Genomic DNA, 15,687 nt, shown 5'->3' on the forward strand with positions numbered 1-15,687 from the left:
CCACATCAAATCAGCAGAGGCTCGCATCAAAGGAAAGAGAGCTAGGCCTTATCTCACCATAAATGGAAAAAAGCAAAAGTGGAAAACAAACTTCATTCAAACCAATAACTGCTTAGACTCCACGAAGCAGCTATTTGTCCAATTTCAAACAACTCAACCCTAAAGAAGAATGCAACAATAGATCACCACTTCTCAAACCAGGCAAAACTTCAACCAGAACTCCATAAATATCTCATTGCTCCCCGAAGATAATCAACTGAAGACAAACTTTTAAATCAAAACTACAAATGCCTAGAAATCTTCAAAATTTCAGTCCATCACCCATCCTGAAAATGTGATCAGAGACTACTTCAGAACTCAAGCAAAAAAAAACTGCATAATAGATCACCACTCCTCTAAGAAGCCCAAGTACCTTATTTCTATGCAAACTGACCAGATTCTATGTATTTATCATCCTTAGACGATATGTGCTCCAGGAGGAAAGATGCGACTGCCAATCCACCAAAATCAGATGCGACTGCCAATCCACCGAAATCCATATTCATCTTGATAAACAAAAAAAAAAAAAAATGGAAAGATCAATCTATTGATGAACTCAAGAAACCAGTGCCAAATCACCAAATAACGGAAAGATCAATGTATAATAAAGGATCAGAGGAGGAGGAGTTAAACCAAACACTTCCCATAACGACTGCCTCAAACGAAAGAGATCATGATCCAAGAGGAAAAAAATAAGCCACACTGCCAATTCACCGAACGACAACGAGAATCCAGAAATAAGCTGGTCAAAACAACAACGGAAAAGTCCGATCGATCGGCTGATGAATCGCTAATCCATCAAAGGACGAGGCGCTAAACCAAAGAATACCGATAATCACAGGCATTGTAGGCCGAAACGAAATCAATCGATCGAGAAAAGCTATCGGAACCATTGACAAAATCAATCAATCAATCAATCAATCGAGAAACGGAAAACAAGGAGGAGAAGGAAGAATCGCTACTTCTCTCTGAAAACAATATCGCGGAAGCCATGTGGGGAGAGAGAGAGAGAAGAACCAGAAACGCGTGCCGACGAGAGCGAAGGATGCAATGAGCACGAGAAGGGGAAAAGGACTCTTTATTCATAGGGAAGATGAGCACCGACTTCGGCTCGACCGTTGATGAAAAATGAATCCGAAGCGGGGATCGTGATTAGACGGCTGTGATCTGCTGACGGTTTGATTTAGGAAAGTCGGTGGGCTGGCCAAAATTTCGACCGTTGCTTGAGACGCTCGCCGTAACAGAGAATTAGGAAAGACGCTCGTGAGGAGTCATCGTCGACCACGTGTCCTGGGTTGCTACGGTGGCCGCACGGCTAGTTTTTGAAATTGGGGCTGGCTTAAAATAATTCTTTATTTGTGAATAAATCGCCAGTTAAAATATGACAAGACCGCCTAACTCCGGCTTGCCAATCTACACTTAGAAAAAAGAAAATTAGAAATAACATCGTCGATAGTATATGTACTTTTATTCGAAAATCAAAACTGCCTCCCTTCCTTTTAAAAATGCCACTAGTGAGCAAAAATAGACCAACAAGAGAAAAAAGTTTAGCGAGCACTAATACAGACAATTAAAAAATATAGAAAAAATGCTTTAGAAAAGAGAGTAACGGTACATTTTAGATTCTCAAGCAATTGTGCAAGGATCATTGCTTATATTTATTCGAGAAATTATGAAAATAATGTAAGATCTGTACTTTAAAGTTTCAAGTATTTCAAGTTAAACAAAAATTAAAGTTCAAAATATCATATGTTATGAGACTTTTGCATTAATTCGACCGTCATCTCTAACTTGAAGAGAAATCAATTTAAATTTAATAGTTGTTTCAAGAGATCTTGTTATGTTTATTATGCCTATAGAAATTGGGTTACTTGTGTCATCATATTCTCTACTCTGCTTGTAGAAATTGGGTTAATCGTGTTCACGTATCATACCCTTGTGTCACGCAACTAGTAGCATGCTTAAGCAAAATTTTGTACTCACAACCATCTTTCGATTATTTCAAGATTATTTAATTAAATTTGCTCATTCTTAGGCTCCCTTTGATTTGTGGAAAATGAATTATTTGGAAAAAAAAATAAAAATGACCACTTGTGTTGTTTGAAATAATTAATTAATGAAAAATATTTTATTATTGACAATCATTTATATCTAAATATTTTAATAAAATGATAAAAATATTTTTATCCATTTATTATTATAAAAAATATAAATAATTATTTTAAAAAAATTAAATCGTTCATTTTTCGCGAGTCAAATCAAGAGTTAAAACTCTCACCTTTCTTTGGGCAACATTGGTTGGTTTGAGTTTCTATTGTGCTTATCCTACTCCATGTGCCTCTTCTCTTATTTTTCACCAAAGGATTAAGGAAAATTTTCAAATAAAGGCCCAAAGTGCTCTCATTTTCTCAAATAAGAATTTGAAATTAACATTATTTTAAACAAGAGCTCGAAGTGATTATAATTATTTCAAATAACGGCCTAGTCGTGCCAGCTAGCAAATTATTTTGGCTGATTAGATATATTTTTTTCCAAATACAATTTAAATTTAAATTAAATTAGATTAAAAATAAAATAAAAGCTTAAGAAAAAAAAAAAGGAAGACACCAACGGGAGGGAGCACCCTCCTCACCTATGGCCGTTGGTGCCTAGGTGAGGGCCAGCAACCCTCACCAGAAGCAGGAGAAGGCAGCAACACTCTCCTAGATTTGGGCAACAGTCACTAGCCCTTGCATTAGCCCAGCAACCCTCGCCTAGCACCTCCAAACCTCGCCCCAAGTCTAGGGGCACTGGACAAGGGCCAACGACCCTTGCCTAAGCCTTGGCAAGGGCAAGCGATTCTCACTTAGATGTTGGAAAGGGTCGCCGCTCTTTCTCGCTTCTAGCAAGGGCCTACTAGCCCTCATCTTTAGTCAGCTAGGGTCACTAGCCCTCACCTAGGCATTGGCGACCCCACCAACCTTTGCCATCACCCCTCCAGCAATGAGGCAACAGCCATAGGTGGGCTATGTTTTCCTCTCTCTTTTTTAATGAAAAGAAAAAACAAAAAAAAAAGAAAGAAAAAAAGGAAAAAAATAAAAATTTTAAAAGATGAAATTGTCTTTCACAGCTGGCAAGTTCATATCATTATTTGAGATTGATATGAGCAATTCGAGTCCTTATTTGAAGTAAGATATACACTAGACTTTTATTTGAGAAAATAAAAATACTTCATATTCTTATTTGAAATAATATTCACTCAAATATTTTTTTGAAATTTATACCTATCTTTTCACACCATAACAATTAAGTGTGTTCATATCAAAGCCTAAATAGGGTCTTAAAATAAACAAGTCAACTTCTTGATCGCCATGCTCAACCAAGAGCTCATCTAGGACTCAAATCGAGTATGAGCCTTAGATATTGGCTCCCATGCTCGATATAGGGCTCGGATTGACCTTTATCTAATGATGAAGGTGTTGGATTTGTTGTCAAGGGCAATGCGGATGAGGTCGGGGCGTCCATGGTCAGCGGGGAAAGAGAAAGGGACTTTGGAGGAGGAGATTTGCAAAGTAAGATGGAAGCGTAAGGAAGACAATGAAAGAAAAAGGAGAGAGAAAGAAAAGGAAAGGAAAAAGAAATAAAATAAAATTTTTAAAAATATCCTTGGAGAAAAATATTCCTAGCCATAAATATAATTTTGTCAGCAAGTGAGCTTAAACCTTATTTGAGAGTAGGTTGGCTACTTCGGGCTTTTGTTTAAGACAAAGTTTATTATATACAATCTTTTAAGAAAATAAACTCACTTCAAATCCTTATATATATATATATATATATATATATATATATATATATATATATATATATATATTATTTTCGAAAATCATTTTGATTTGGACCTCAATGTTGCATTATGGTCTATTTGTCTCAAATAAAACTATTTTTGGGAAATAATTTTCCAACTTTCCAATGTTTGAATGATGAAAGATTAATCAATCTATGGAAAATAATTTCTATGAACCAAAAATAATAAGCTTAGATTGTGAGAAAACGACTTTCATCTCTAGTAAAAAGAAATCACTTTTTCTAAATCACGAAATTAATGAAAACTTTTTATGAAATTTTTTTCATTTATTAAGAAATTTTCGGTGAAACAAAAGCACCATTAAGGCTCATTAACATATCAAGCCGATTTTTCATTCTCTTACTGCGGCGAAATCTGTGGCTGCCCTCTGATTGTCATCTTATAACGATACGGCCACTGGTAAGCTAGCGGCGCTCTTTCGTTGACCTTTCAAAGCCGGTTTTTCATTCTTCAGCTTTGTCGGCTCGGTTTCAGGCTTTGACACTGGTCTTTCAATGGACCAAGGCCCCATTCTCGCCCAACATCTGACTCATTAACTTCTTAAAGACTAATTCAAACGCTCTTTCATTTTCTTTTGACCAAAAATAAAGCATTCCTCAGCTTAAATCTAATGGGCTATGCATCAAATAGAATAAATTTGATTGATGCCCCGCTAATTATAAGATTTTAAGAGGATCGATTGGCAAAACACGATATGATACATCGTATTTTTTAAGTTTTTAGTTGACAAATGTCTCGACGATATAATTGAATTCCTTCTTTTTCAATGAAGTGGAAGAGAAGTAGTCAAAATTTCACTCATTGGAATTTTTTTTAAATAGTTTTTTTTTTCAAACTTTGTGATTATTGCATAGATTGGCAATTCGTTAAAATAGAATAAAATTGTTTGATACCCCACTAGTTCTAAGATATCAAGAGGATTAACTGGCAAATCATGAAATCTTAAATGATGCATCCAAAAAAAAAATTAATTCTTTAGTTGACAAATGTCTCGATGATATAATTGAATTCATTCTTTTTCAATAAAGTGGAAAATAAGAAATCAAAATTTCACTCGTTAGAATTTCTTTTAAACATTTTTTCTTTTAAATTTGTGACTATTGCATGGATTAGCGATTCATCAAATAGAATAAATTTGTTTGATGCCTTACTAGTTATAAGGTTTTAAGAAGATCAATTAACAAGATGAAATCTTGATGGTACATCTAAATTTTTTAAGTCTTTGGTTGACAAAGGTCTTGGAGAAATAATTGATTTCATTTATATTCAATAAAGTGGAAAAGAAGAAATCCAAATTTCACTCGTTGGAATTTCTAAAAAATAGCTTTTTTATTTTTCAAAATTCGTGACTATTGCAACATTTAATATGAGTTTAATAAAAAAAAAATTGTGACCAAATACATAGCGATAACATTACCTTCAAAGCGATACGAATTGGCAATTTTCAGGGATAAAAAAAGGCCTACTATTATATCGAGGCGTTCTTATGTTATGGGAAGTTGGGAACCTACTCCGGTTTATAATTATATAAGCGTCAAAAAATCACGTGGCGAAGGACAAGCTGAGAAGTCAGAGCCCCCGATATATAGACAGGGCCATCCCCTCGAACCGAACCCCATTCACCCGGATTTCCTCTGCGTCCGTCCCGTCGCGAAATCGTCTTCTTCGGTCGTTAGGGTTTTCGAGCGAGCGAGCGAGCGAGAGTTTTGGGGGCGATGGACGCCATCGATTCGGCCGTCGATCCATTGAGGGAGTTCGCGAAGGACAGCGTCCGCCTCGTGAAGCGATGCCACAAGCCCGATCGCAAAGGTGAGGAATCTTTTGGGGTTCCGGCCGTCCGATCTTTGCAGATCTGGTGTGAACGAGGGATTCGCTGCTCGTGATTTTTTTTCTTTTTCCTTTTTTCTTTTTTGTGATGGCGATCTCGTCGGTGCAGAGTTCACGAAGGTCGCGTTCCGGACTGCGATCGGATTCGTGGTGATGGGATTTGTGGGGTTCTTCGTCAAGCTGATCTTCATTCCCATCAACAACATCATCGTCGGTTCTGCTTAGGTACGTGTTTAGTTTTTCATGGGTCTGTGAATCGGTTCTGGTGGTCGGTGGATTTTGCTCCCTGTGGTTCGATCTTGGACTGTTTCGTGGATTTTTTTTTTTACTAAGGGCCTTTATCTGTTGATTGGGATTTAGTTAGAAGCTCTTTTGTAAATTGGATCGGTTTATGATCCATACCGGTATGACGCTGTTCTGAGGTTGCATAGGCCGTGATAGGAGTTGTTGAGCATTGTTTACGTCTTGTTTTATTTACCCAAGCGGATTCTTAGCTGGACTTCCATCCATGGATGAGATTTATGCATTGAGAACTGCTGACAATTACAGATTGCAAGGGAAATTGACAATTTAATCTTGATACTGCTGGTGGACTAATTCGAGGTGTGCTGCTGTCAGCTAATCGTTTCTTAATCTGAAAAATGATTACGTCTCTATCACTGCCGTCGTGTTTTAGGTTATCGTGTGATTCTTCCTGTGCAATATGCATTTTCGTTGCTTTCTTTGCTTAGTAAGTTTTTTGTGTGGTATGTTTTACATGTTCAGATAGGGGTCTCAATCTTGTTGAGCATTTATAAGCGGATATATATGTACTTAGTATAATTATGAATCTCCTACTTACAAAGAGTTTTCATCAAATCACTGCTAAGTTTTAAATGTTGCAAATCATTAGCTCCGCTCCACATCTAAAGGAATTTTACACGTGTAAGTGAAACTTGCAAAATATTCACAATTCTTTAAACGGAGATGGAGAGTGCCATTTAGCTGCAATTTGTTGCCAGATATCTTTGCCATGAAAAATGCACAGTATGTTTGCGAATGGGGCCATTGAATGAAAAGACAAGATAGCTTGATTTGAATGTCTTTAAATTTTATAGGGAGCACAGTTTAGCTTCTGTTAACTTGAATCTAATTGATCTGCCTTTGCAATTCTGTTTTTCTTGATTAAGATTTCTTTGCATTTAGTAATCATTTGATTTCTCTTATATTCTTGGTGTATGAGGTTCTACTGCAATGTATCATCCCCATTGGTGAACCTATGGAAGATTTCTATTATGATTCAAGGAAATCTGGCTGTTCCGTTTGGCATATATGAAATTGCTTATCAATTTTGTAGAGTGTCTTGTGATTCTTCTAGTTCTCTTCTCGAGTGAAAATTGGATGGTGTTCTTTTGCAGGCCATCAAGAAAGTGGATTCATGGGAATATAAGGCGATTTGTTCAGAGCATTATTAGTTGGATTGGACTGGACATCAGTGTTGTTCGACCTTAGGCCTTTTGTGTTTTCCCCCTGTTATCTTTGTAGTTTATACTCAATACTGCACATTTTTGAGTGTTTTACCTTGGATTTTGTCATAATCAAGGAGTTTATGTAGTTTTGACATTGCATCTTCAATTTCTCTATGGCACTAGTCGACGGAAATTATCTTTGTTTTTTACCTTTGATTTCGTCATAATCAAGGAGTTTATGTAGTTTTGACATTGCATCCTCAATTTCTCTATGGCACTAGTTGACGGAAATTTAAGTTTGAAAGGGAGTACGCATCCTGCTTAGCCTTCTTGAATTTGATTTGAAGTTCATAATTGGCGATGGGGACTATGATTGCTTCCCATCCTCGTACGTCCGTCGTGTGGGTGTTTTAAAGTGTTTGGCGGAAAGAAAGGTGTCTGAATTGTAAGGCACATGCTTATCAGAAAATATTTTAGGATATTGATTATTATATTACAAGGAAAATGTAAAAAGTGATTCAAGGACTACTCTTTATTTAAGATCCATATGCATATTTTGGAAACCCTCCTTGCATTGAAGTTTGTTGAACGTGTTTCGGTCGCCGTGCACGAACGCATAGTCCTTTCGGGCGACAGGTGTGCCGTATTTTTTTCCCCTTTCACGGAACGACAGGAGAACGTGATTATATCCCTTCGAACAGATTTCCTCAAATACTGTTGTTTAAATCGTATTTGTAACTTTTGATATGTGAAATCAGATGAAGCAATTTGTTTTGGAGTATATTATAGCGATCCACATGTCTCCATATAAATCTCTCCGCATGTTTTTAGGTTTTAATTTATTGTTATTCGGTCCTCCTTTTGCCCCTGAAGTCACTAATCTATTTCCAATCACCAAAATAGAGGATCATTACATCATGTTTCATAATGTGTTTCTCTCAAGGGTCTATGGCGACCTTTACTTTAATTTTTTATTTTTTTTTCTTTTGACATTTGAGATTTGATTAAAATTGAATATTTGGATTTCAAAAAGTCTACAAGAAAGTCGCTGAAGTATTGTTCTTTTTTAAGTTATGTCTTTAAACTTAGAATATGTTCTTTTATAGTTTTAGTAGGAAGTCAATGTATAATTGTTTGATCAAAATGAGTGCAGACAATACAAAAAAATAGATAAATAAATAAACAGCTGACGGATTATAATTTTCTTTAAACTACTTCTAGTCTAAGCACGATTATAAAGAATATGGAATCTTGAATATAATCAATTTCAGAAACTCACTATAAGAATAAAAAGAAGTAAAAATCAGATTAGATAGGTGGGGAATTTTTTCTCGAGGGCTGAAATTTTCCTCTTTTCTTTCATCCTTGAAATTTTCTAGCTGCATAATATATATTGAATAGATGATTTTTTTTTTCTGAACTGTTTCTTTAAAATAGTAAATACCATTGATTAGGCTATGATTAGTTGTCTGGAATTCTAATTAAAATATGGCTGGATATGATAAAAGATAAAATTCAAAGAATTTATTATATCCAATCTACTATGTGGTGACTGACTAAAAAAAAAAAAAAATCTACTGTGTGGTGAATATTAAGGATGTGCAAAATAATCGAGCACCACTCGAACCACTCAAAACATATGGTTCTTATTAAAGCCAGTTCAATTCTCAATTCAAATTTAATGGAATCACTGAGTATCGACTAAGTAGCATTGACATGCGAAATGACACGACACATCATTTTTCAAAAATAGAAAAATTCGATACGTTAAAACATGTTATATATTAAATTAATATTTTTATTTTTAAATAATTTTATTCGAATTTACAAATAAATAAATAATAAAAAAGAGCTTACAATAAATTTACAATAATTATATTAATAAATCTATTTATAGGAATGAAATTAATGACTAACAAAAAATTAGAATTAATTAATTTAAATAAATTTATGACCTTTTATAATAACCAAAATTTATCATTATTTAATATTCAATACTTTTATTTTCGAAATCACTTTTTGGCTCATGTATCTATTTTTCTGACAAAAAAAGTCTCATCGCGCAAAAATCATTTCCTCCTAATTCATCCCCACCCCTTCATCCTCCTCGCGCAATCCTCTTCTCCTTGATTTCTACTCTCTTTGGGTCACCTCATCACAATCACTCACCGCCTCACCTTCGACCCTTCCTCCTTCATAGCCACAGCCTTACTTTTGACCCTTTGCAATGGTAACTCTATGGGTCACCTTGGTCTTTGCTCTTCCATTGGCCCTCCTTGTAGTCGCGGCCTTGCCTCCACCCTCCATTGCCTTCTTCAACAATTTCTCTCTCCCTTTGCATTTGCAGACCTACTCGACAAATCACCATGCCTCTCCCAATTCCGAACATGCATGTCAGAACGTGTCGAAAATAGTTGACCACATGTCCGAGCATATTCGAGTGTGTTGGACATATGTCGAGGTGTCCAACACGACACACAAACTTTTAGAACATGTCAGTGCTTCATAGAGTACCAGTTCGATTCTCCATTCTAGGCGTGGAACCGTCCATCCATCCACCCAAACAAGACTGGTATATATACATATCAATAAATAAATAAAAAATCTATTATTAATTAATTAATTGAATTACTGACTAATTTTGTCTCTTGGGTAAGTAATAGCATTAACATCTTACTTTTCTCTATCTAATAGTCCATTTACTTGCTTTCTTGATCAAAACCAAATAAACAAACATAGAGAAAGGAGAGAACCGACTGAAGATGTCTATAAGAGCCAACGGCTCATTTTAGGAGTATAATTAGGTCTCTCTTTAGCCATTCTCATAATTAAATTAGGTTAACATTGAAAAAAATATGAATTAAGCGATTGATATTTTAAATTTTATATAAGTTAGGACTTTTAACGTGGAGTCTAATTCTCCACATATTTCCCTCGTCAGAAAACCTTAAGAATACCATGTCATGACTTTCAAAGAAAACAAGTCTTTAGCTAATGAGTATTATCCATTTGTTTCGCCTTATAGTTTTCAATCTCTAATCAAATTCAATAGCTTGTAATTTAATTTGAATATAAAGCCAAACAAGCTTTATAGGAATTGAGAACCGGTTCCATAAACCCATCTAGGAGAATCCATGGAACTAATAGGCGGGTTTTAGTTCCAATTTTTCGCAATCAGTCCTTAGTGAGTGATTCTTAGTTTACCACTTACTCGAATCACACTCACTCCTAGTAATTACAGCGATAAAGTCAAATATATTTATATTATGTCATTTACATTATTTAGTATAAATAGCATATTAGTGTAAATGAACACAAAAATTTTACAAATGGAAATGGTAAAAATTTCTTACAACACCCTTGCCTACTTTATTTTTATTTACTTATTTTATTTTATTTTATTATTTAATTAATTTATTCTTTATTTCTTTATTTCCCTTCCATTATTCTCTAATAAAGTTCCATTAAACAATAAATTTGTACCGATATACCTAAAATATGTAACAATTTTATATATTGAATTTATATTATAAAATATAATAAAATTCGAATATATAAATGAATATAAGATTAAATTAAAATAATTAATTTGTAATTTTTTGTTATTTTGAATTTTTTATATTAGAATTCAAATATTAATAATATTAATATATATTTTTTATTTAATTAATTTAAAAAATTTGTTATTTGAGAAAACTAATTTTCTGATTATAAATATTAGAAATCCTATTCATTTTTATCTCACATTTTTATAGGACAATTTTATCTAATTTATGTCTCATTTATATCAAATTTGATCATGTTACATGCAATCATGATTTTTTTTTTTGGTGACCTAGGTACCCGCACACCGTACAAACACGGACAGCCCGAAAGATCCGGAATAACGGAAATAAACCCTGGGGCAACATGTGCTAACCACCACACACGTGCCATCGGGTAAGTTATTCTGCGACGTCTGAGAATTGAACTCCTTCTCTTGCATTAGGAGGAGAAGCTCGCCTCTAGCAACGCCAATGATGGATTTTTTTAATTTTTTGGGTAAAAGGTGAGAAGCGCCAATCATGATTTTTTTTAATATTTGCGAATTCGACTCGTCTCGTATGCCAATTTTCTCTTGTACATATGCCCATTTGATAGGCGACAAAACACGAGGGGCATTCTGGTAAATTCGCCGCTCAGGCACCGGCCGACACCCCCACACACACACACACCATCACGAACGAAGGCGGGCGCTCCTCTCAGGCTCCCTTAACCTTAAAAGTCAGCTGCACATATCCGAACACCTGCACGCACCCCTGCCCTATTATTCTCTCTCTCTCCCACCGGATCTCGAGACATGGCCGCCGCCGCCGCTGCTTCGACCGCCTCCTCCGCCGCCAAAACCACCGCTCTCTCATTTCCCTCCAAATCCCAAACTCCCGTCGACCGATTTACCCTCCGCTTCCCTCCCAGTCCCCGCCACGCCCCTCCTCCGTGTCTCCGCCGACTCGTCCCCCTCCCGCATTCCCCGAGCCGCCGCCAGGAGCCCGTCCTCCGCACCACCGACCCCGGCCGTAGCCCCTTCCGAGACGTTCGTTCCCAGATACGCCCCCGACGAGCCTCGCAAGGGCGCCGATGTCCTCGTCGAGGCCCTCGAGCGCCAGGGCGTCTCCACCGTCTTCGCCTACCCCGGGCGGCGCCTCCATGGAGATCCACCAGGCCCTCACCCGGTCCGGCGTCATCAGGAACGTGCTCCCTCGCCACGAGCAGGGAGGTATCTTCGCCGCGGAGGGATACGCGCGCGCCTCCGGCCTCCCCGGGGTCTGCATCGCCACCTCCGGCCCCGGCGCCACCAATCTGGTCAGTGGACTCGCCGACGCCATGCTGGACAGCATACCCCTCGTCGCCATCACTGGCCAGGTATCTTTAAGGAGTTTCTACTGCCCGATCGTCCGATCTTTCTTTCTTTTTTCTTTTCCTTTTCTTGTCTCTCCTTTTGATCCGGAGGAATGCTGGCGGAGCACAGGAGGTGTATCTATGGGGATATATGTAGCATTAGGATGATAGATTCTGTTATTATTATTATTATTATTATTATTTTCTGGCTTCATTTGTTGTGCATATGTATTAAATAAATCAGTGTTTTGAATACAGAACTTTGTTCATTTCCGCTGGCATTCTCTGATGCACCGTTGCTTTGTGGATGATTGTGTGCATGAATGTGTTTGTAGGTGCCGCGGAGGATGATTGGAACGGATGGATTTCAAGAGACTCCAATTGTTGAGGTGACGCGATCTATTACGAACACAATTACCTCGTCCTTGATGTGGAAGATATTCCTAGAGTTGTGAGTGAAGCTTTTTACCTGGCGACTTCGGGGAGACCTGGTCCTATCCTGATTGATGTGCCTAAAGATATACAGCAGCAGCTCGTCGTTCCTAATTGGAATGTGCCCATTACGTTGCCCGGTTACATGTCGAGATTGCCGAAGTTGCCTTCGGAGGCCCATTTGGAACAGATTCTGAGGTTGGTATCGGAGTCGAAGAAACCTGTTTTGTATGTGGGAGGTGGATGTTTGAATTCAAGTGAGGAATTGAGAAAGTTTGTGGACCTCACAGGGATTCCTGTCGCTAGTACTTTGATGGGGCTCGGGGCATTCTCATGCTCACATGAACTGTCCCTTCAAATGCTGGGAATGCATGGAACTGTTTATGCTAACTATGCTATTGATAAATGTGATTTGCTGCTTGCGTTTGGAGTTAGGTTTGATGACCGTGTGACGGGGAAGCTGGAAACTTTTGCTAGCCGAGCTAAAATCATTCACATCGATATCGATTCGGCAGAGATTGGGAAAAATAAGCAGCCTCACGTGTCAATTTGTGCAGATGTGAAGTTGGCATTAAAAGGGATTAATAGCATTATGGAGACTAGAAAATCGAAGCTCAAACTTGATTTTTCAGCTTGGAGAATGGAACTTGATGAGCAGAAAATGAATAATCCCTTAACTTATAAGACATTTGGGGAAGCTATCCCTCCTCAGTATGCGATTCAAGTTCTCGATGAGCCTGACTGATGGAAATGCTATTATAAGCACTGGAGTTGGGCAACACCAAATGTGGGCTGCTCAATTTTACAAGTACAAGAGGCCCCGCCAATGGTTGACATCTGGTGGATTAGGGGCCATGGGCTTTGGATTGCCTGCTGCGGTTGGAGCTGCTGTTGCAAAACCCGATGCTGTTGTGGTAGACATTGATGGAGATGGAAGCTTCATAATGAACGTCCAGGAGTTGGCGACAGTCAGAGTGGAGAATCTTCCTGTCAAGATAATGCTGTTGAACAATCAACATCTGGGCATGGTTGTCCAATGGGAGGATCGCTTTTATAAAGCCAATAGGGCTCACACATATCTAGGGAATCCATCTAGAGAGTCTGATATATTTCCAAATATGTTGACATTTGCTGAAGCCTGCGGAATACCTGCATCTCGTGTGACAAAAAAGGCGGATCTTAGAGCAGCTGTCCAAAAGATGTTAGATACTCCTGGGCCATACTTGTTGGATGTGATTGTTCCTCATCAAGAGCATGTTTTGCCCATGATCCCTAGTGGTGGCTCTTTCAAGGATGTGATTACTGAGGGAGATGGACGATCCGCGTATTAAGTCATCTGGGCTAAATATTTCGCCAAGTTATATGTATCTACATACCTTTTTTTTTTGGTCAAGATATCTACATACTTAAGATGATAGGATTTATGTAAAAGTTGTGTCAGGTTTTGTTTTTCCAGTTATATGGGATGCTTCAGATTTTTATTTGTTTGCCTAGGCCTTTTTTTTTCTTTTTTGACTTCTTGTTAGACGTACTTGATTGTAGCCTTTCTGAGGAAACAATGTAATGCAGTCACTTTTCTCTTAAGCTGTGTCGTCCGTTTCCCTGTCAGTTTTAGATAATTCGAACCTTTTAGAATGTGCCTGTCCAAGAAGCAAGAAATTTATGAGAGAGATGAACTAATCAAGTATGTGCTGCAGCTACATTACATTCGTTCATCCTGAACTTTTGTCAGATTTGATCATTGCAGAAATACTTTTCATGCAGTCAGCGGAGGGTGGCCACAGTATTTTGTGCCATTAATGAATTATGGTTTAGCAAGTCATGAATTAGAGATTCTTTGCCTGCATTCTTCTGTTAATATATGCCATAAAAAGTTCCTAGTGGAGCATTTTTTTTTTTTTTAGTGTTTATAGTTCATTTCTAGATATCACCGCACTAGGTCCCTACCACCCTACCATCTTTTTCATCAATTTTCATTATGTATTCTCCTGTTTCGTGACTAATTCTGTAGATTGTGCATCAGTTTTTAATGTTCTTTGATCGACTTTGTGGGGTCAAGCAAGGATGTTTTTGGTTCTATAAGGTCAACATACAGACCTTAAAGGTTTTTGTGGAACTCATTAATATGTGATAATGCTGTCTGAATGATAGCTTATGAGGATCGAGTTGGAATATGAGATTCCAGATTCAGTTTTGAAAGCAGATGGTTTCATTTATTTCCACACTTAGAGATCAACTTAGCTAGTAATGCAACATGCTTGAGCAATGTGACAGCTCCTTAATGCTGTGGAGAAAGAGACAACACCCCATAAGCATGGAGTCTGGTTCATCCTGAATTCTTATGAGGTAGGAAAGTAAATTTGATGAGTTAGTGCTTGTCCGGAGTTTTGGGGGGATTTTAGCCCCCTACTTTTGCTTCTACTTTTGTTTTTTTCCTTCTAACTTGACTTGTGGATTGGCATCAAAAGCTAGTCAGAAGTTGTTTGTCAAGTTTGGAGCAGAAATGACAAAGGTCGTTCCTCTTAACTTTTGGCTTTTGGTGAAAATAATATTGAAAGTTTTGAGATTTCCATTTGAAGTTCAAATATAGGATCGTAGCATGTTCTTGTCTATTTAATATTTTGTTTAGTAAAAGCTTGAAAGTAATAAGACTTCACAACTTCAAAATTTAATTAAAGTCATGATAAAGCTAACATTACTAAAGCCAATGCCATATCCAAGAGACTATGTCTTACAACAAATTGGCCTTTTCCTTTTGCATACTCTAGACCGTTCTTGTTATGTGACTGTAGGATCCACTATGGTTAATTACTGACAAACATGCTACCATCCTACTGTCAAACCGGGTTGCATTGTTAATTTTTATATCTCTGGGATTTTGCATCATAAGTCTGTTGAGAAGAGAGGTCTCTCGAAGGATAGCATTCACTAGAACTCCAGGTGGGTGCTTCACAAACAGTAGCTGCCCTCGATGGAGAGAAATTCTCAGCTTTTGACCCGCCCCACTGCAAACCATGTATGCACTATCCAGCTATCTTTTGAAATTCTCACCCACCCGGCAGTAGAGAATCATGGAAGATTCTGTACAAAAAGATCCTCTTAACTACTATAGGCACCGTACACATAACTTACTTTTTTCTATATGAAATGTACATATCTTTTTTTTTTTTTTTTGGTCGAATACATATCTTCTTTCTTAAATGCACCACCCAGTGTCTG

The 15,687-nt window shown here is 37.4% G+C and overlaps 1 protein-coding gene and 1 pseudogene across 1 annotated transcript; both read left to right on the top strand.

Moving 5' to 3' along the window:
• The first annotated feature begins 5,598 nt into the window (after window positions 1-5,598).
• Window positions 5,599-5,935, top strand: LOC139882380 (protein transport protein Sec61 subunit gamma). The gene is made up of 2 exons (XM_071866709.1): window positions 5,599-5,692; window positions 5,820-5,935. Exons 1-2 carry the CDS (start codon window positions 5,599-5,601, stop codon window positions 5,933-5,935), a joined length of 210 nt encoding a protein of 69 aa, XP_071722810.1.
• A 1,770-nt stretch (window positions 5,936-7,705) lies between these two features.
• LOC139882375 (acetolactate synthase 2, chloroplastic-like) lies at window positions 7,706-13,799 on the top strand (annotated as a pseudogene).
• Window positions 13,800-15,687: the final 1,888 nt, after the last annotated feature.

The sequence above is a fragment of the Rutidosis leptorrhynchoides genome, unplaced genomic scaffold (assembly GCF_046630445.1).
Source record: "Rutidosis leptorrhynchoides isolate AG116_Rl617_1_P2 unplaced genomic scaffold, CSIRO_AGI_Rlap_v1 contig262, whole genome shotgun sequence".
NCBI classification, from domain to species: domain Eukaryota; kingdom Viridiplantae; phylum Streptophyta; class Magnoliopsida; order Asterales; family Asteraceae; genus Rutidosis; species Rutidosis leptorrhynchoides.

Coding starts and splice junctions, on each gene's coding strand:
- LOC139882380 (XM_071866709.1), top strand. CDS start 5,599: ATGGACGCCATCGATTCGGCCGTCGATCCATTGAGGGAGTTCGCGAAG. Junction 5,693..5,819: donor CCACAAGCCCGATCGCAAAG/GTGAGGAATCTT, acceptor TCGTCGGTGCAG/AGTTCACGAAGGTCGCGTTC.